We start from the raw sequence: 21,984 nt of genomic DNA, 5'->3' as shown, positions 1-21,984 counted from the left end.
AGGTGTTTTGGGTTTTTTCTTGCAGTGATGCTACAGCCTTTTGATTATGACCCTAATGAGAAAAGTAAACACAAGTTTATGGTTCAATCCATGTTTGCTCCAGCTGATACTTCAGATATGGAAGCAGTAGTAAGTATTGCATTAATTAAAATGGATTTTCCTTCTGATTATATAATTGTATAAGACACTTTGTTGCGTAAGGGCTGTTGTCAAACCATGCTGGAACGATCCTTGCAAGCTTTGCCAGATTTCCATGTCTGTGCATGGCAAGGTGTCTTCCCTTTATTTTTAGCCCCAGGAATCTTGCACTGAAAGATACAGTTCTGGTTGCTTCTTTAGGACACTGCTGTCAGTAATGGGATGCCAAGCCATGAAACAAATGTTAAATAGTTATAAATTTTTTCAGTATATATATATATTTTTTTTTAGAAAGGCAAACTTGAACTATATATTCTAAATCTGTAACATCTTTTATATTTTATGCCTCTATCTCAAGTCTTCCCTTCAGCAGTTTGTTTTCCCAGCAAGAACCATGAGGATTTAAAAGTATTGTATTCTTCTTTTTCCCTTCCTGTGTCTGTTGTGGCTTAGGTAAATGAAAGCCCTCACATTTCGTCCTGTGGATTACAAATGAGAGTAACAGAAGCATGTAGGTGCTAAAGCAAAGAAAGACAAAAGATGTAGAAATAAGATGTCAGGCTGCATTAACACAACTTTGAATGGAACAAACCAGTATGTCAACTGGTGGCTTTCCTGTAACAGCAAGATTTGCTGCTGCAAGAAGATACAAGGAAGCTTTCTCTAGTCTAGCTTTTGTTATCTTGAGAGAATACTCAGTAGCTATGGAGGACATAATAAAAAAGAAAAAAAGGCCTTCATTCTGAAGTGTGGGGCCCGTGTGTATTTGTATGTATACATATTACTTAAAAACAAAAAAGCCAACCCAAAAAAAAGCCAGAATACCTATCATGTCTTTTTTTACAGTAGTCTTTACAATATGCATCTTCTGAATAGCATTTTAAAGCTGTGGCACTCTGCAGGGTTAAGAATTTTCCTTCTGAAAGAGATTTATGGAACTATATTTGTTTAATGGCCTCAAAATAAGATCCAGTGGGAGAAGCACCAATAGTAATAAAATGTCTGCATCACTAGAAAGATAAGCCAGTCTGCCTTTCTTTCTAACTCTTTAATTTTTATGAGTTACTTTATACCATGAAAAATGTTATTCTGCTAGCAAAAAAAATTTTTAGGACCTAGATGGGCCTTTCAGTTTTCCAGAGCTTCCAGACCAATATGATTTCTTTTCCTATAACACTTGATCAGTTCTCATTTTTGTTACCACACTCCAAATCTCTTCCTATTCTGGATAAACAGGTGAGACAAATTACTGGAGTACTATAAACCTTTCAACACTTCACAGGCAGCCAACAACCTCGAAATAGAATTCTGACTTCAGCTACAGAAGAACTGAAGTACAATTCAGCTATTTAGGATGAGTCAAATACTTCTTCAGGTTGCACAGGGGTTAGCCATAATTTGACACCTACTTGAGATCTGCTGAGCAATACCGTGGTACCAGAAGTGTGGTCATAGTGAAGAGAAGCATGTGAGAATGGCAGGACTTAAATGTGGACACTTCTTGCTGTATATCACTACTATGAATCAGTCTTTCAGTTCAGGGTTACAGCCAATACCGAGCAAAGATTTGTAACTGTTAATCCCTATTAAAAATATTGGAAGGAAACTTTTTTACAGTGGTCTCCCGAGTTGAAGGGGAGAGAAGAATGAGAGGGGAAGTTATACTTTTCTTTATTTCGCATACCTGCTGTATATACATTGATGCTGAAAAATAAGGAGGTGCAAATTCAGGAGGGGGAAGAATAGTCCTGTGGTTCATACCAGAAGAAAACCTCATGTGACATTTGAAAAACTTGAATAGGGTCTCCACTGCACAGAGACTTCAAAACTAACATTGTTAGTGATTTGGGTTTGTGTTACCTCCCTTCCTTTGAATGCACCTTTTTTTTTTTTTTTAAATCAGGACCATAGCTCCCCCTATCTTTGTTAATTACTCTTACACGGTTCCCAGTTCTCATAAATTACCTGTGTAAATTTCAGACTAACTAGAATTATTTTCTTCGTAGTAGTAGTTGGTCTTGCTTTATGATACCACTCACTTAATGTATTTGGTTTTGTTTTTCATCATGTGTGTGGTTAATGGTAATGGGATAAACACCTGTGGGGATTTCCTGAGTAAGATGATGTCATTTGTTTACATAATACACTGCATTTTCCATCTTCCTTATTATACCAATGTGTTTAATATTAAATTATTCCAGTGGAAAGAAGCAAAACCGGAAGAACTTATGGATTCGAAACTTAGATGTGTGTTTGAGCTACCAGCAGAAAATGATAAGCCTGTGAGTATTTTCAGATGCATATTGAGTGTTTTAACTTAATACCCCAGTAAATCATGTAAAATGGCATGTTTATACAGACAGCTATATAAGCAAAAGACAGAACCCTCTGTTTCACTGCCTGGATGGCATCACCCTTTGAAAACACAATATAAACTATTTAAAATCTTAGTGATGCTTAATGTAACTAACAGCTAATTTGAACAATGTAAGTGCAACACAACTACAAAGAAATCTTTGAGTTGATCTGTTTTCATTTAGTGAAAGATTACAGGATAAAGAATATTTTTTAAAAAAATTTGAAAAATGCTGATTGATGGTCATAAAACTCAGAGTTTTATACTGAAGCAGTTATAACCGTCGACAGTATAAATTTGCCTGTCCAACACTCCCCTTAGCTTATTTGATATAACACTGATTTTAGCAAGTAAATTGGTAGAAAGCTAGTAAGAAGGACACAAATGCAGTTAGGGATTATATTGCAATTAGCAGCTATAACATTGTGGGATCCTTTTTTGTTAGGGTAATGAACACATTAATTTCAATGGCAGTATGTAGTGTCAAATGTAGAACTGATAATGGATTGATTAAACTGAAAAATGTTTCCTAGTATGCAGGTATTGAAGGCACAGTTGTTCTTCATTGCACTGGACAGCTTGTGATTAATGATTATGTATTGTTATAATGTCACTATTGTAGTCTCACTGTGTCTGCTCTGCCTGCTCCAGGCAGTGAACATTTGCTCTAAAAGTGGGTGCTTTTGTTTTAGGCCAGGGTACCTCCTGTGTTTCCAGTTTAGAGATGTGATGAGAGGAAGGAAAAAATCTGAATTAAATGAAACTCAACAGCTATTCTGTTTAGTTGTAACTTTTTCTGTAACCCCTAAAATTCATTAGGGCAAAACACAGCACAAATAGTAACAAGATCCTATTACTTTATAGGTATAAATAGAAGTCTTCATGTTAAGACTTTGTTGGCAGTTTGGGTGGGGAAGAGAGTGGTTTATTTTTTATGAGAGCCAGGCCCTTTGCATTCTAAAGTGACAACATGAAGAGGATCCAGAGGCAGGAAAGGGAGGAGGCTTTGAGATCTGCAATTTGTTTCCTAACTTGGATTGCAAGTTCCTCCATCACCACATAAACGCAGAAAGATGGAGAGGTGATAGCAGCAGCAGTGGGAACTGCAGCAGAGCAGGTGGGTAGTTGCTAGCAGTACCCTGGTTCCTGGAGTAGCTGCTTGTGTTGTGCTTGCAGAGGGAAAGCTGAGGAGAGCACTAATACTCCATGAGCAGACTGAGTAAGTTAAGTTCCCATTCATACTGTGGGACATGGCCTAAGGATATTTTCTTTTCTATATATGAAGGGACTGAAAAGTCAAGGTCGTTCTGTCTGCACTTAACTGCTGCTGATCTGCTGTTTTCTGTGAAACAGGGAAATTAAAGGTGAAAGAAAAATGTTGTTTATTTCTTTCGATACAGGCATGTTTCAGGTGTGCACAGACAATTTTACCTGCTTCTCCTCCTAAATATCAGGTGTGTGGTGTGGTGTTAATAACTAACCAAAAGTCACTCTATCCTTTTTTAACAGCATGACATAGAAATAAATAAAATTGTATCCACAACTGCAACAAAGACAGATTCCTCTGTAATGTCTAAATCAATAAGTTCTTCTTTGGATGACACTGAAGTTAAGAAAGTAATGGAAGACTATAAGAGGCTTCAAGTAGAAGTTCAGAGGTTACGGGAGGAGAATAAACAGTTTAAGGTAAAGATACTTTTTTTTTTTTTAATCCGGATTTACCCTTTCCTGAAAAGAAACTTCCAACTTAAAGGTTTTGTTACCTGACCTTGGCACAACATTTTGTCTATAAATTGAAATATATTCAGATTTCTCTCTATAAAGTGATAAAAAGTCTTGAAATCAATGATTCCTTTGAAAGGAGCATACAAGTTGTGCAGTCAGAGGAACTTGATTGGATAGCAACCCAAAGTAATGAATTCCCTCTCTTTTTTTTTTTTTCTTTTTTTTTTTTTTCCCCACCTAATTTTCTGAGTCTGAATTAAGCATTCAGTGTTGGATTTGGCCCTGTTCTCTCAAACTGATGGGAGCATGAGGGCAGTGTTGTGCAAATACTGAGTGTTTTAGTAATTGCACCTATAATATGCAGTTGAAATGACCAAGGATAGATAAATTAATAGGAAATATGCTTCCTGTCATATCCAGCACATCAGTGTGAAATTAAGTAATTGAGAAGCCTTTATCACCATGCTGAAAAACTCTTTTTGCAGTAGTTCCATTTGTTGTATATGTCTAGTTTCACAGATAACACAACCAATGAAAATTTGGAACTTGTGACTGTTGGAGCCCAATGAAAGGAACTCTGTTCTGTCAGCTCTGATGCTGCTCGGCTGACTGCATGCAGAAATTCTTTAAACATTTGTAAACCAGTTTTGTTTTGCACATAGAAATAATATATGTATGTACCTGAGACCCAAACTTCTTGTATTCTTGTTTTGCCATTGTCTCACAATACTATTAGTGCTATGTGATTTTTATTTTACTTTTTTGCGAGTCAGTCTCAAATAAACACTCTACAGGAGATACCTGGAATTGAGCTGATGCCTCACAGTAACATCTTAAAATGGTGAACTGCTTGTTCCTGTTGTGGAGTGTTAGAAACATTTGTAAAGCATCAATGTTAAATTACCGCCAGCCACCAGGTGCTGTCAGTGTCAGGCTAGAGTCACTGTCAAAAGTGTCTCAAAAATATTTTAAACAAAAATGTGTTATTTCTAGCAGTAAAATTACTATTAGATAAACATTGCTTTATTACTTTATGGAAGTCAGTTGTCCCCATCCAGATTTACAGAAGTGGGGAGGTATCAGGTTGTCTGACTTTTAATAATTTTATTTTTTTTTTTTTTTTAATTTGTTTTCCTCCAGAATGTTAGGATGCCTCTTTAAATTTAGAAGTGAGACACTGACATACCCCAAGTCTTTTGAATTTCACTTATCTGACAATTTTTAAGACTGTGGTAATTTTTATTTCTTATATTTTAATATAATATCTTTTATATCTTTTAATATAATATCTTTTTATATTTATCTTTATATTTTAAACTTTATTTCTTATTTTTTTATGTATAGGCTCAAGGCTTTTGCTTCAGTATCTTAGAGTTTTGCACTGTAATACTCTATTACATAAAAAATTCTAACACTTTTGTTTCAGCTGTGTACAAGTTAGGTCACAAAAGGCTTGTTTTACCACCTCCTAATGTGCTCTGTGTGTGTGTGGATGGAGTGTGCTAACACACAGCTGTGTTGCACAACAGTTTAGATCCAGAGGTGGGGAACGTTGTCTCCACTTGATAATATCTGGTGTTTATGATGTTTTATCTGTTGTCTGATACATCTTTAAATCAAGAGAGCTGTCAAACTTATACCAAGAAAATACCCTAACTATTGCCATTAGTTTCATGTCAAAATGTCAGCATTAATATGGTGGGGGAAATAGATTTCCCTTCAAATGCTGGTAAAATGTGCTTGTGACATCTAACTAGGGGAATGATGAGTATAATTGCCTTCAAGTTGCATGTTTTTCACAACCTCTCTTAGTTATATTGAAAAGCATTTTCCCCAACAGCACTATATTTGCTTATAGAATAAGAAAAGCATCTTCATGCTGTTCCCTCCATCATTGTTTCTCAAGGTCTGGAGCTGTCTCCAGACCTTGGACAAGTGTTCTTGCAGGCTTTCTCATTGCTTCCCCTGTTACCTTAGTCAGCAGGAGAAAACTTCCAAGAGCATGGGGTTTTTGCTCTGCTAGGAATAGAGAATTCCTCTCCTACCTCACTACCCTTTCCTTCTCAGGATTATCTAGGAAATAGAGCTCTAAACTAGCTGTAAATTAGCTTTCACCTATATTATGCCCACCTAAAATAAATATGATAAGGGTGAACATTTAAAGCTTTTTTTTTTTGGTAGAAATTATCAATATATCTTCCTTTAGGAAGAAGATGGACTGCGGATGAGGAAGGCACCCCAGACAAACAACCCAATATCTGCTTCTGCAGCTGCTGTCAAGGACGAAGGGCTCAGCTCCAGACTACTTGCTTTGGTGGTTTTGTTCTTTGTCTTTGGTGTAATTATAGGAAAAATAGCCTTGTAGAGGCAGCATGCTGGAAATTGTAAATTGGTTTGATGGTTCTGCCATATCATTGGATTAAATTTATTCATAACAATGTTTAAAAACAAAAAAATTAATGTATGACATCTCACAGGTCTTGCCTTTAAATTACCCCTGCACAAATACTATGTAACATAATCTAGAAAGTTTAAAATGTACAATGGGTGAATGAATGAAAGAGAATATGCTTCAGTGATGAAGGGAGGGGAGAAAATAATGATTCAACACTACAATGGAATATTGTATATGTCATTTTAAACATTCTTAGACCCTGGTACATGTTGCTGGATTACCTCTTTTTAAAAAATAAAAATAAAAAAAAAGGAAAAATAGAAAAAAACCTATTCCTCCACTGCTGGAGCTGGCCCTATTGAATGTTTGGAGCTGGGTTAGGCAGGAGGTGTTGATAACCTGTAAAATACGTTAATCCACCATTCTGCTCATAAATTTAACAGTTTCTGTCAGTGTCTTCAATTCTGTGCAAGTTATCAATTTCTTGGCACTTAAATGAATAGTGAGAAGCTGAAAAGAATTTTATGTGGCAATGCTGAATGTGCTAAGCATCATTAAGAGGCATATATTGACTGGTATGACGCTCATTTGGAATAAAGGTCAATGCCTTGTTCTCATAAAGGGACCAAGCTACATTGCTGTTGGTTCATTTAGTTGAATTAAAATGTTATTCAGAGATGTTTAATGCATATTTAACTTATTTAATGTATTTCATCTCATGTTTCCTTATTGTCACAAAATTGACTAATACTATATGGTATGAAAAGGCACCTGTTTAAAGCCAGAGATTAGAACTAAAAATTTGCTGCTGTAGTGATGCAAGATTCTTCTGCCTCCTGGTGTTTTGGGCACTACACAATTGTTGGGAGTTTTGATCATCTGAGCATTGGAGAAACAGTGGTCAGGAAACTGTTTTTGTATGTAAATAAGTCTATCTAGGGGAAAAAATATTAGTAGTAAACTAGTCCTATGCCGTAAAAGACCAATCCTGTTTGACTATGTAGCATCTTAAAAAGAAAAAAGAAAAAAAAAAAAAAAAGAAAAATTAAATAAAGCCCCCAAATTGATGTTTCCTTTGTTACTTTTGTCATGTTCTCAGTTTTAGAGGGGGGAGGAAACAGGGTTCTCTGTCAACTTTGTTTGTGGCATAAGGAAACTTGCAGCCTTGTTTCAGGATGATTTTTATTTTTTTTTTTCCCAGCCTAATTTTAAAATCAGTCCAAACAACCCCATCATGAGCCTGATATACATAAGTGTTGTTGAGAGTAACCATGCTGATTGCTGAGGTACAAGGTAACTTCCTATTTTTCAGTTTAGTTGGATTCAGTAGTTAAGATGCTTGATAGCATGTTGAAAGTAAGGCTAAGGTAATTTTGTTTCTAAGCATACTTCTAGTACAAAATACATAAACTCAATATGTTTTAACATGTTGAACTTCAGTAGATTAAATAGCTTTTGAGCAGGTAAATTCCTGTATATTCTTAGATGGTAGGTCCAAAAACCATTGGTGACAAAAGTTTTTGTAACACGTTTCAGGATTAAGATACCTATTTTAAGTGACTTCTTTCATTCCTTTATTATTCCTGTGATTTCTTGAGAAAGCTGTTTGGGCTGCAGCCTGTCTGCTACACTCGTTGACCTTTATATTTGTTCCACTTGTGTCTCAAGGGTTTCCTGCTTTGCAAGTGCAAATAAGTGGAAATTTTATGTGCGGTTTAATAAGAAAATTGGAGGAAAAAAATCTTAACTGGTGTGTTCAGCTTATGAACACTGGATGTACCTCCTAAAGATTCAACAAATGAGAGATGTATCTTTAGCATTTTAAAATGCTAGTGCCTTGTCTGCTCAGGGTGGAAGTGACAAAGCTATTAAAGTATGCCTGCAAAGGGCACAGAAATGGGAGATGAGCTGGAAAGAATGAAGCAGTGAGCTCAGTGTGACAAATTGGGCAGAGTTGATCAAGAAAAAAGTACTTTACAGGCAGTAGAAGCTAATGAAAACTTTTACATTAAACTTTAAACTTTTACATTAAATTTTAAAAGAACCTTTTCAGAAAAAGATTGTGAGTGGTGTTGCAAAGTTAGTTTTCATGACTTTGAAGAATATATTTGCGAAAACCTTTACTGAAGGGAGACAGAGCTATGCAGTAATTTTTTTAAGAGGTTTTTTTTTTTTTTTTTTTGAGAGCCCTTTGTTCTGATGAAAAACAGCCTCAAAAAAGTTGGGTTTAAAAAAAAAAAAAATCACTGTCTTTGCAGGGTAAAGGGGGAGGATTGAAGCTTTAAACTGGTCTGTTGTCAGTGTATCTGTAATAATGTTCCAGGCACATTTTACACACACTGTTAGCTACCGCAGTTGACTTTGCTGGCACAGGCAGCTCCCAGATGAAGGGAAAGGCTGGCAGAATGTCTGTCCTCCTTCCAGTGTTCAGTAGTCACTTCTTAGTGATCTGTGACAACATGGAACTTTAAATCATTTGTGAGCAAAGTTGTTCCTGTTGTTTGCACCCCAGGATTATAAAGAGGTCCCAGAAAACACTCTCATGCTTTGCTAAATGCCTTACAAACACGTGATCGAGGAGACCAACAGAGGACCTTGGTTAAGGATCTGTTGGTAACAAGTGTAGCCTGCAGTTGGGGCTGACCCACACCATCAGTCCTAAAAGAGACTGTTAGATTAACTGCTTATATTTTGGAAGTTAACAAAATTGTGAGGTCTTTCCTAACCATTTCTGACAACAACCTGAACAGACAGTAGCACTGAATTGTCTGGGTAATGCTTTTGCTGAGCTTAAAGTAAAATGACTGATCAGTTGGAATCCTTATTACCTGTTCATTTGACCGGACCCTTCTTTCATATGCAGTAGAAAGAAATCTTAAGGATGTTTTTTCTTCCAAGGTTCATAAAAGGCCAGTCTGTAGATACATTGCAAAATTATATTGGATGGATGTTCTTAAGGCACCTGGATCTTTTATAAGTTGTTTCTTACATGATGACACCAGAGCAAATGTTTTCATGAAGTATTCATAGAAAGCTAATTATTCTGGAGGGCATTGTATATCTTAGGTAGTTATGCATGAAACATAGAGTTTCTAAATAAGATTATTGTCTGGTGTCCTCACTAACACCAGATATTAGAAAACTGTAATTGATACATGATAGTAGAAATCAAGTTATTACTTAATCTAATTATTGTCCGTACTGTTATTTTAAGATGCCCACTTGCATATACATTTATTGTTAATTTTTGTAAGAGCCAGTAGAGGCTGCTTAGGTAGTCTTCATTTTGTGCAGCTTTACACTCCTGTCTGCACTCTTTGAGCAAATTTGGCATAAATAGATGTTAAAATGCCTTGAAGCCTAGTACTGGGAAATGAATGGAAAGTGGTTTCTACTATTTCCATGTAGTTATCCACATCTTAAAGCAAATATTCCATGCATGAATGATCATAACTATTGCTCTGCACTGGCAGTTGTCAGCTGTGAATGTGCAACTGGAACAATTGCATATGCAAGCCAGGCACCCAGTTTCAAGTTCCTGTTGAATAGCCTTAGGGATTGAAGAGCAAGATAATACCATGTGTGTCATGTTGAGAGGGATTGATGTACCATAATGTAATTTTCTAAAAATACAGGATTGTAATAGCTTGATGGTGGTATTCCATGCTATGATTTTTGTCCTGAAATGCTGTTAGTGGGATAAAGTTGGAACCTCACTTTGCAAATCACTAGTTTCTTCTCACCAATAAACTATAAAGGGTTTCTATTAGCTGCACATGGAAACTTGCAATTCTTACTATAATCTTGACTTAGCAGTCAGTATATTTATGTAGTGGCGTGCACACAAAAATGGATTGTTAACGTCTTAAGATAATTAATGTTGCAGCTGCCTAAAGGAAAGAAAACTGTCATCCCTTTTCTTAGAAATGTGTATGACACTTTCATCTCTTAATTGGAACAATTCTGTAATTATCGGGCACAGTAGTGACTAAGTGTAGTAGTATTAAGTTTTTGAAACTATACTTCTCTTGTTCTACGTGATGTCCTGAAATGCCATATCCTGCGTTCTGTTTTCTATATAAAATAACTGAGAGAAAAACACAACCAAAAATCCCTCTGTTTGAAATTAAAGAACATGTAAAACAAGCACTCTGAACTTCGTGTTTGCTGTGGCTGTGTTACAGCTGCAATAGTACTTCACAGCAGCACTAGAGCAGCTTGGGGTTGGAGAGCCCCTTTTCCAGTGTTTGGAGATGGGTTAGCATCCATTACTCAAATCCTCAAGTGAGCAAATTGAGAAGGGACAGGTGGTAAGTGAATTTCCATGTACATATTTGAGATTTTTTCTTTTTGTCAGAATCACTAATATAACAAAAATAAAATAATCTGTACAGGAGTGAGACTGGTTCAGTACTGTATGTGGCAGTTACTATTCTTTGTAATTGGATACATGTCAACAAATTTAATTTACTAATTAGGAAATACGTGCATAAACCAATGTTCAGGCATTTTAGAAAGAAGAGCAACTACTGAGCAAGGCTGCTTGCTCATGTGAAACCTAGCAGTTCTCTAGCTGCACTTCATTAGAGGCTGACAATGGGACACAATGCTAGTATAAATCATCAGTTACAGTTAGATAAATCGTGGGATTTATTGTTCAAGCAGGGCAATGCTGGTCCTTTGACCATGTCCAATTAAGATTTCTTTATATTATGCTGACAGCTTCATGTATCCTGAATCACTTTGTCTAATGGGTGTCAGTGCAAAAGTGACATTACTCATTGTGCTGTAACTATTATTTTGATTAGCTTCAGAGGACAAAGTGATTGCGCATTTCCACTACTCAAATCTGCTTAACTATAAAATTTGTTTGTTTTATTAATGGGTTGATTTTTTTTTTACTGGATAAATGTAGATTACTTTTTAAAATAACACAAGTAAGAGCCAGCCAGAAGTCTCTTCAATGTAATATTTTAATAAGCATGCACTTGCACACTTGTAGAATGACTGTATACCTGTCATTTACTCTGTCATTTCCTGTGGCTTCGTTTCCTTCCATAGAACTGCTTTCATATTTGTACTTTGAAGAGTAAAACTTCAGAAAACTTTACTAAACTTCCATGTAGATCTTTTTGCCTCCCAGTCCAGGCCTAAGTTTGTCCTGAAGCTTTTGTGTTGTGAAAACTACAGAAAGGAACATAGAGTCTACGAGGATGGAAACAAGGCTGCTTTTCCGTGAAGCAAACTTGAACTTTGGATCTTTCCTCTTATGATCTGTCATTATAAAATGGCCTTTTCCAGATGGTAAAACAAAAGAAGTTAAGAAAACAAATGAATTAAGAAGAATTAATTGAAACAGTGTATTACAAGTTGACATTATACATCTGGCATTTCTGTTTATGTTTCTGCATCAGTACATTTTATTATTTAATAAGTTCCTAATTTCTTGATTTTTTTTTTTAAGATTTTGAAGTGCCTATGAAGAACTGAAGAACAGCCTGTAGTAAAGTATTGTTCCCAGTTTAGCTGTACTTCATTTTTTTAACCAAATCTTTTTTTTTCAGTGGATAAACTCACAAGATTAGAAAAGCCTCTTGAACTCCTTCATGTTTGAGTTGGCAAAATTCCCACGCACAATTATGCACACAAAACTACTTTTAAAAGACCTTTATTAGGGCTGTACAAAGTCAAGCACTCAGAAGTTAGGAAATGGCAAAACCAAGTTTGTGCACTTAGTTTGGCCACTTTGTGAGTATGTTGCAGTATCTGATCAAGCCTTCACTACTGGGTCAAAGTGAGCAAAGGCTGCCCAGAAGTTGTCTAAAACTGCCCATCTTTGTGTGCCTGACCTTACAGAATCTTAATATAATTAGATTTTTAGAAGTTGAACTTTAAAAATGGCCTCATGGTGTTGTGTGTGTCAGGACTGAATTCTTTAGGTTCTGTATGTGGACGCCCGTTCTTGACCTAAGCAGGCGATGTGGGGAGTAACTGAGCTGAAGCAGCAATTTTTGTTTTCACATTTCACTGGGAGGCCACACAGAAGTGTGATTGGAGCCAGGAATTTTTGCTTCAGTTATGAGCCCGAAAGAGCATTTCTGTGGAGGCTGCGGACTCTCCTGCCCAGTTTCTTTTCTGATCTATTCTGCCTGAGCTGTCAAATCTCGCTCCCTTCCCTCCCCCAGCCCTTTGGTTCCATCCAAGTCATCCTTGTTCTTTCACTGCTCCTTGGCAGAGAAACCGATGTTCAGCCGAGCGTCTTTAAATGGCTTTTTTTCTCTGCTGCCTATTTTCTGTGTCAGTCCCTTTCTCCTCATCGCCCTTCCAGTCTTGCTCTGCCCCCGACTGCCTGTCCTGGACCTCAGGCCACAGGAGCTGCCTGGCAGAGCCCTCCCCGACACGGATGTCTGCTCTGGGCCCAGGTGCCTTTTCCCATGCTAGATAACACTCACTCTTCTGCTTGCTCTTTGATCAAATTTGTTCCTCCTTTCTCTTAGCTCTGTGTAGAGTTTGGAGCAATGAGTCTTGTCAGCCATCTCCTTTCTGTCTCCAGCTTTTCTCTGCTGTTTCAATGCAGCATACTTACCATAAATGACAGGCATTTGTATATTCAGTGTGGATTGTTTAGCAAATGAAGCACTAGCTCAATGCTGTTAATATATTCAGGTGTTTTAAAACATTTTTATGTGTTTTGTTTCAGTTTAAGAATTGTTTGGGAAATCTAGAATGCAAAATACATCCTAAGGTATTTTGAACAGGGGGACATAAAGATGGCTAACGGGCAAAATAAGTTAATTGAGCTGTAAAGAGGAGATCAGACCCATGACTATGTCTGGCAAACTCAGCTCATGCTTTAAATTTTTGTGCCTGCTAGAGAAGCAGAAAATTGCAAAGGCAACTTGTCTGAGTAGCTTATTCAAGAAGGTACAAAAGACTTCCATTCTCAGACTCCGTGTAGGAAGCTAGTATATATATTCAGAGTATTTGAAATTTATTTTATTTTTCTCTGGTTTTGGGAGTGGTTAAAAAATTATTAAACTTTTGGGAAGTATTATATAAGAAGTGAATGGGGATGAGTTCACCAAAACACATGTGCCTGTTACTATTGACTTTCAGCTGGTACTGAGCTGTCAGTGCACGCTCACTTGGTTTTTCTTCATAGGCACAATACAAAGATACATATTTATTTTACAGTTGAAAGGAACCCGGTAGTCAGGACTAATGTTCATTGTCTGTATCCTAGACCTGTTTTTCTAATGCAGTGTTAGACATGAAACTTGAAGTTACTTGGTCTTGTCTTGCTTATGTCAGATGAAGATAAATGAATTGCAGAACTAGAAGTTGGAATCCTGATTACATTGGAGCTAGGCATACAGCTACGCAGACTGCTAATAAATGTAATTGGTGCTTCAAAAGGGCATAGCTGAGCAAATTTCTTATCAAGTCTGGTAGTGAAGAAGAAATTAGATGGAAAACTGAATTAGAATTGGCAGTTTTCTAAGTGAAAGGTATTAAATGGCCAAAACCCCAATAATTTTGCAGTCGAGAAGGGAGACAACTTTGGCTGACCGCCCATCCTGTTTCAGTGATGAAATGAAGGGGAAAATTAGATGTAAAGTAATATAAAACAAATAAGAAAGGGGGAAGCAGACAGCAATCAACTCAAAATGAGAGTTACGAAGTGTAGAAAATTAATAAGGAAAGCAGTAGCCAAAGGAGAAGAAAAATACATGGGTGGGAGTGCATAAGAAAGCAATAGCCAAAGGAAAAGAAAAATACATGGGTGGGAGTGCTTGGAGAGGGTGATAAAGAGCAGAAGTTCGGAGTAAATCCATGGTAGGATAAGGGCCGTTGCTAGATGCAGGTGGTAAAACTGCTAGTGATGATGGAAGAGAACTGGAAAGGTGATTTCATTCACTAGCAGTTCTTAATATTAAAAATTAACATTTCTAAATTCAGTAGGTCTAGAAACCTCGTGTCAGTATTTCTAAGGGAGCTGCCTGGGGCAGTCTCTGACCTGATGAGAGGATGGCAAAGGGGGCCGAGCTATCTGCCACCCCCAGGGAAGGGATGCAAAAGGCGATGAGTGTGAATGCAGGAGCGTAATGTAAGTCATTTTGTTCTTTTTCAGTTTTCTTTGAGTGAACTGAGTCCATCTGGGCCCCTGCAAAGCTTGGTGTTTTCTGACAATCACACCTTTCAGAAGTGGTTGTTCAAAGAGAACCTAATGAAATGGGGGGAGGCTCAGAGAAGGGTCCTGCTGGGACCCAAGAGATTCAGTGGTTCATAATCACTGCTGAAAATAGATCCAGAATCATTACTGATAAAATGTTAACATGACAAAAATACCCATACCCAGAACCAGAGTGAGTAACAGCTCCACATGTTCCCAGTGCAGTCCCAGGGTGAAAGTAATGAATGTGTTCTTGTTTTTAATTACCGTTAGCAGTAAGTGATTATACTTCTGTATGTCTCAGCTGTGAGAGTTGGGAATTTTGGATGCAATTTGGATATTTACATTTTAAAAGAGAAGCTGAGTAATTGGAATGGATGCAAAAAAAGATTCAAAAATTACTGGTGGAATGTGAAAATGCCTTAGAGAGGGTGAGAGAGAGAACTCGGTTGGCTGAGTTTATCTACCAAAATTGAGAATGTCTTGATTACAGTGCACAAGTACCTTCATGGGGAGAAAATACTGAACACTGCAGCTCTCTGATCTTAAAAAGAGCAACACAAGAATCACTGACTGGCAGTCAAAGCCAGGCAAATTCGAATTGGAAAAAGGCACAAATTCTTAAGGGATAATAACTTGTGTAATTTAGGAATGTTTCTCCAAAAACTGTGAACAGAACAATAAAAGTTATGATATTTATGCAAATAGCTTTTTCCATGACTTTTTTTTTTTCTTTCAGAAGTATACTTAAAGGGGGTTAAGGGGAGCACAGAGGCTCCTGGTGAGGCTTTCAGCCGGCACAGCCCACCCCTCATGCGGAGCCGTGGAGCTGTGTCAGCCTCCGGAGCTGCTGCCGGAGGAGGTGGGAGCCTTCTCGAGTGCTTGTTGCATACGTTGTGGAAGTACGTGGTGGTGTCTTGTTAACTTGTTACATCATGTTAGTCCCATCACCACCTTGAAAGGATCTGTGGTCGTTTGAGTTTTCGCACCATGCAATAGCTGAGTACTTGCTAAGTTTAATGTATTTCCATACTGTGTAAATGAAAACAAAAAAGTATCCGCACACAAATCTCATTCTTGGGGGTAAATGTAGGGTGGGAATTGCCTTCCCTCTCCTCCACTCGCCCAGAGACAGCACAAGGCTGTTCCCTGTTCTTGCCACGGACATCTCTGGGTCCTGCAGGAATGTGCAGCTCTGCTGCTTTGAGCCACAGGAACCTTCCTCCCTGCTGCTCTGCGTGGCGGCTCTAGCATGGTGCTGGGGAACTGCTCTGCTGAAGAAAACGTTCTGCTACCTGTATGAGGTGCAGCTCTGCCACCCCGGACCTGCCCTGATCCACAGCACCTCAGCTGGGACATCCCAGAGGAGATGCCGCGTTCTCCAAGATGCGCTTCCCGTTCCTCAAAACATTTGCCTGTGGATCTACAGGCAGTAGCAGGCAACAAAACACAACCACCCTTAGAAACCAGGAGGTATTTTGCCTGCTGAACTAACCCCTGGAGAATTTTCCTTCTCCACTGATGGCAGAGGGAACTGGAGGTGATGAAGCCGCGCTTGGCATTTTGTGTATCATTTTAAAAGTGTGACTGTTCATGTGCGTGATAACATTTAATCACACCTGGAACATGCAAGCATGCTGACAACGTTTATGTCACAACTGTATGCATTTAATAAGCATCTCATTTGAATTATCAGTTAATGTACAGATCCCCCAGAAGTATTTTTGTTATAAAACCCATAATTTAGCTAAGTACAAGCTGCAAGTTTGTAAATACAGCATTAAGATGGTAGCTATTGCATAGCTGGTTTAACAAGTTTCTTTTGTGAGTAAGATATATAGGCTTATTTGGAGAGGATTTAGCTACTGTGAGGACGGCTTCTCCAAGTGACTTAAATGCTTCTTAGCTGCAGCAGACAGGGAATATAATTTCTTAGTTTGTCCTTCGTGTCAGTAGAAATCAGTTTGACCTGTGCTGTCTGATTCGAGTATCTCCTCAGCCCATTGTTCACTAGAGGCAGATTTATAAAACATCTTTACAGGAATGAATCTGGAAGTTACATTTTCATTGAAAGGAGAGCTGGATTAACAACTGGTGTGCCAGGACACTTAGTGAAAAGGAGACAGTGAAAATCCATGCCTAAGAAGACTTGTGATATTTTGCTTCGCTCAGTGCAGGGCGCATGGGGGTGGCAACTGCCTGGCAGTGCCTGTGGCTGCTGGACGAGGCGGGCAGCGACCCGGGGCCACGGCTGACACGTACCGGAGCGCAGGCCAGTATTGCACTGGGAAAGCCAGAATGATGCAGCCAGGGTGGTGTCTGCAGGTGGGGAATGCTGAAGGTTGGAGTGGTTGTGCACGGAGCATTTTCCATTTGCTGTATCTTCGTTTATGACCAGGGTCAGGTATAACAGTCTGTCGAGGTAACTCTCTGTGAGGGCTGCTTTTTGTACGTACCTAAGTGGAAGATTGTATGTTGCATCTTTGTGTGCGTACATACACACAAAAACTGCAGAAAATGTCTGTAAACTGAGAAAGGCATGATTAACTCTGCCCTTATCAAGAACACTTGCTGACTGTTTATTGCTGCCTGACTCTGCAGATTAAATTTGCAAGAACAGCAATAAGGAGTATGATGGGAGGGAGCTTAACCTCAAAGAAACTCAGCAGCTGACACTTCGGATGTTTGAATTACATCTGAATCGAGCTCTTGATTAAATCTTAGCAATGTCAAAAGCTCAAAGCAGCAACTGTAATTGATGTTGCTCTTTCTCCCCCCCCCATATTGCTAAATTATCTATTGCAATGTGCAGCGCATCCATGTCACTACATTAAATTTGTACGCAAAGAGGGGAGATTAGGCAATAAAGCCACAGACAAACAGTATGTAGCCAGGCGTATCTTCTTGTCTTAGTTTGCTGTTGCTGGGTGTTTTTAAAAAGTGTTTCCAAATCTGAGTAAAACTGATTCCAGATGTGCTCATTTGAAGGATATAAAAATCACACTAGCACCAAGACTGTCTGAATTCTGTGCTGTACCTGAATAGATAACTAGTCCCATCTTAAAAACAGAAGTGCTATAAACAATAAAAAGGCCACAGGCAAAGGTTTTAGTGCTTCATTCCCATTAGCATCCTTGCTTCCCAAGTATTTCAGACTAACATAGTTAGAAAATTCCTCCGACGCTCCAGCACACTGAATCAGAGGTGCCTGGTACGACGTGGGTCGCTTGTCCGGCCTGTCAGGGCTGGAGCCATCCGTGGGCCTCTCGCCGATGTAGAGCAGGCTGCGGTCCTTCATGTCTTGCTCCGTTTTGAACAATTCATACTCCGTGTGGGGCAGCCTGATGCCCAGAGCCAAACATCCATTTGTGGGTGTTATATCCTGCTCCACCCCAGCACTCCAGGAGCTGGTCAGCCCACAGCTTCCAGGTTCGGAGGAGTTCAGCATCATCACCGTCACCTGGTCCATCGGCATCACCCGAGCCTGGGTGACTTTAAAAGCCAGCTCGGTGCCACCTCTCACTTTGGAGGAGGGGATGCCTTGGGTGTAATGCCCGGATGCATAGATGGTGAAAGTTGGCTGCTTGCAGAGTGGGTCGGAGTAGTGGTAGTAATAACCTTCCCAGGTGTGGTTGTTACCATGGAATATGAAGTACCTGGTAAGGAAAAGCACCGCGGGCCGCACCTCGCAGTGGGTGCTCACCCAGCTGCCGCTGAGCTGCATCGGCAGCTGAGCCCTGACAGGCAGTATGGGGGGGTGGTGCTCATCAGCTCTGTATATAATCCCGCAGGCTGGGCAAGGATGCACATGGTGCTGCGGAAGACAAAAAATAACGTTTATGTAAACTGATAAGCAAAAAAAGCCTTTCAGAATATTTAAAAAGCTCAAACTCCCACGCCAGGGCATTCAACAGCAATGAACTTGGCCCAAGACACCCAAGCAGATTAAGTGAGATAAAGCACAGCCCTGGCTCTTTGCTATTCTGGTGCACTGGGAAGGACAGAGAGGTCTGTGCCCGGAGGCTGGGCTCTGCCCTGTGCCAGGGATGCTGAGGACAAGCTGCCGGCAGGAGGACAGGGCAAGGGCACAGCTGCTGTAAGGGCAGGGGACGCTCCCTCGGGCCATTCAGGTTGTTCCTTGCCAAGTTTTCCACTGCAAGCTGCTGCACACACCCATGGGTGAGGATGATGGGCACTGGGAGATGTCAGCTGGACCAGTTCAGAAGAAACAACACCTTCTTTCTGGCAATCGAAAAACCTGTACAACCTCTGTGGCTGTACTGCACCGCACCGATGCCCCTCCAGGACAGCCAAAAACACCTTCTGCTTGCCCCTTGCCCCCTCCCTACGGCAGCCGTACAGAGCCCGTGCCCACGGTCCCGCATCCACGGCTGCGTGTGCAGGTCGCCGTGGGGCAGGAGGGGAGCAGGCAGGGAGGGAGGCAGGGGTTTGCCAAGCAGCCAGAACGGACACCGCACCGCAGAGCGAGAAGGAAAGGACCTACTGCAAAACGAGGACCTGACCTTTGCTTCTCTGCCTGTGCTTCGTGCAGAGCTCTGAGTCAAACCAGTCCTGCAGCTGATCCAGTGCCAGGAGGGTTTTTTGTGTAGCTTGGAACTTTTTCTTATACTCCATATATCACAACTGATTTATTTTTAAATAACCAGGGTTTAAATGTTGTATCGTATTCTAGAACACGAGCTAATCTTTACTGAACTGTCGTATGCAACAAGGTTAAATAACTCAGTAGTTAACTGTAGGGTGGGTAATTTACATGCAAGTTGATTGGAGTCTACTGTAATTTAGTCATTTTCAGCTTGCTTTACTGCTACTGTCACGTTAATGAGTGCTGACAGTACACAGTACATTATGGCTAAATAATCCCAGAAGTTGGCAAATATATATGCTCTCCTTAGACAGGAAATTCTTTGATAATGAAAGGTAATTTGGGGAGAATGGGTTTCTTTAAAACAGATATAAACTTAAGGGAAAAAGAGTGGTATTTTCATAGAGGGTTAAAAAATAATTCCTAACATAACTGTAACTCACCAGCACAGGCAAATGGATGTTAGTTCAGGAAAAAAAAAAAAAGAAAAAAAAAAAGAAGAAAAATCCTGTGCCCAATAAAATTATCACTGTAGACATGGAGCCAAAATCTTACTTGCTTAAACCAGTCGTGTGAAGTTATTTCTAATGTATGGCAGCTTCTAATTATCGCCAAGTGGTGACATCATGTGCTGGTCCATTGGAGAGCTGTTAGCTGATTAATTACAGTGCTACATTCAGAGAGTGAATTTCAGTATCTTCAGGTTTGGTTTTAAATTAACTTTTAAAAGTGTTTATGTTTACCATCTGGTTTTGCTCATATATATGGTTTTGGCCCAAGATAACACAAGTTTAACCAATTTGAGAGTTACTTTCAAGGGGGAGAGGGGTGTTGCTCTGTGTTTTTCAGAGTTCAGTTGGTATTGTTTGGGGTGTGGAGAAATGTTGCCTCCCAAATAATTTTTTTCAGTTAATTCAGTTCTATCTGGTAAAGTTCAGAGCGTTTTTTTGACCCTATCTCACTGTTCAATCATTTCTGTTTCTCTTAGCTATGATTCTGATAAAAATGTGCTTTGCTGGAAACAAACTAACGTGCTGCAAAGTAAAATAAAATATAAAGCAACTAAATCTCCTGCTCAGTTTTATTTATGTCAAAATAGAAGTTTGATTTCTGTGTACTAACATAATTGTATTCAGGGCAACTTCCTCTTCTAATGGCATTACACCGAGGACTAATGATTTAATGGCAGATGTTGCTTCCTCACTCCTCGCTCAACCTGGAGAACACGACAAAGAGCGAAAGCGAGGGGAGGAAGACAAACGACAGAGCAGGCAGTCTCTAATGATGTGCAGCCTGATGCTTTCACTGCCTTTGGTGCAGGAAACTAGGAAAATGCATTTCCTAGGAAAACACAGAGCCAAAGAAAAGCCATTAACTCCAGGCCCAGGCCAACACAGGCTTGTTTCTGATGTTGGTTTTTTTGAGCTTTCACCCACCCTGGTCCCGCTCTCTCAGTAAGGGAGAGGGTGAACCCCACATACCATGGAGCAACCAGGCAGCACCCTGGGAACCCTGCAGCTCCTCATCCACATGTCCTTAGGACAGAAAGGGGCTAAGCGCAGGCAGGCGGTTATTTCACCAGGAAGGAAATAACAAACGCTTGGCAAAGCCCATGGACCGATGAGGGGACCGCGTAAAGGCATCGTCCTTACCACGGCACTCTGCATAGGTCGCTGATAACCGGTCGGTCGGTAGTGGAGCCTCTCCACCCACTCCGTGTGAATGTCCCCCAGGTACAGCTCCTCCACCAGCCGGCTCCCGCTCTGCTGCGCCTGCAGCAAGGGCTGGTAATGCTTCTCCACCCGCACCAGGCTGAGCTCGTGCATGGCAAAGCCCAGGGCGGCGGTGCAGTCGCGCTCGGTCTTGGCGCTCAGCAGTTCGTAGAGGGCTCCGGGAGCCCAGGTGCGGCCGGGGGGCAGGAACCCGCTGCAGCCCTCGCCCGAGGTCTGGTTGATCCAGGAGGCCACCTCCCGCATGGCTTTCTGGCTGTGGAAAACGATGCCCACTTTGTGGAGGTGGTAGTCGGCCTCGGTGGCCCCGCGGGTGATCCAGGAGGCCTGGCGCAGCCGGAGCTTGCCCTTGATGACCAGCGAGTAGGAGGGGTCGCGGCAGGAGGGGTCCCAGTAGTAGAACTGGTAAGCCTTGAAGAGGCGGTTGGCGTAGAAGAGGTAGGATCGGGTGAGGAACTCGGGTCCCGGCCGCACCTCGCACCTGGGGAGGAGGGCAGTCCTGAGCCACCCGCAGCGCCCGGCCAGGGGTGCGCGGGGTCAAATCCCTCCCCAGGGGCACCCGGGGTACGGGAGGAGAGGGGCGAGCACGGGCACGAGCAGCATCGTGGCCAACAGCCTCCCAGACCCGGTGGCCACCCTTGGGTGATTTTAAGATTTGGTCATCCACTGCCAAAATGTGACAGTGCGGGATAGAGGATCTCGGGGTTTGTGCCCCATCCCCAGGATGCAGAGGAGTGCCAGGGGCGGGGGGGGTCAGGGCCGATTTGGAGCCGGGTGTGCTCATCAGCTGCGCCCTAACGGGGGAGAGGCAAGGGGCTCTAAGGGCACCCAGGGGTGGGGGCCCTCAGGCCTCCCCCCAGC

At 40.7% G+C, this 21,984-nt stretch overlaps 2 protein-coding genes across 2 annotated transcripts in view; one reads left to right on the top strand and one right to left on the bottom strand.

Annotated features, from left to right (window-relative positions):
- The window catches only part of VAPB (VAMP associated protein B and C), a 32,966-nt gene extending 26,034 nt beyond the window's left edge, over positions 1–6,932 (top strand). Inside the window, exons 3-6 of the mRNA XM_026862311.1 lie at positions 26–129; positions 2,340–2,420; positions 4,004–4,180; positions 6,426–6,932. Of these exons, the coding sequence (XP_026718112.1) occupies positions 26–129; positions 2,340–2,420; positions 4,004–4,180; positions 6,426–6,584 (521 nt within the window). The 3' untranslated portion in view covers positions 6,585–6,932. The remainder of the gene's footprint in view (positions 1–25; positions 130–2,339; positions 2,421–4,003; positions 4,181–6,425) is intronic.
- Positions 6,861–21,651, bottom strand: APCDD1L (APC down-regulated 1 like; the record flags this gene model as incomplete). Its single annotated transcript, XM_026862309.1, has 2 exons — positions 6,861–18,601; positions 21,046–21,651. Coding segments are annotated over 2 exons (1,371 nt in total), but the record flags the coding sequence as incomplete, so codon positions are not given.
- Between the last annotated feature and the right edge of the window lie 333 nt (positions 21,652–21,984).

Source organism: Athene cunicularia (genome assembly GCF_003259725.1).
Source record: "Athene cunicularia isolate RWA chromosome 20 unlocalized genomic scaffold, athCun1 chr20_part1, whole genome shotgun sequence".
Classification (NCBI taxonomy): Eukaryota; Metazoa; Chordata; class Aves; order Strigiformes; family Strigidae; genus Athene; species Athene cunicularia.
The sequence above is the reverse complement of the archived record's forward strand: the minus strand, read 5'-3'. Positions and strand labels throughout refer to the sequence as shown.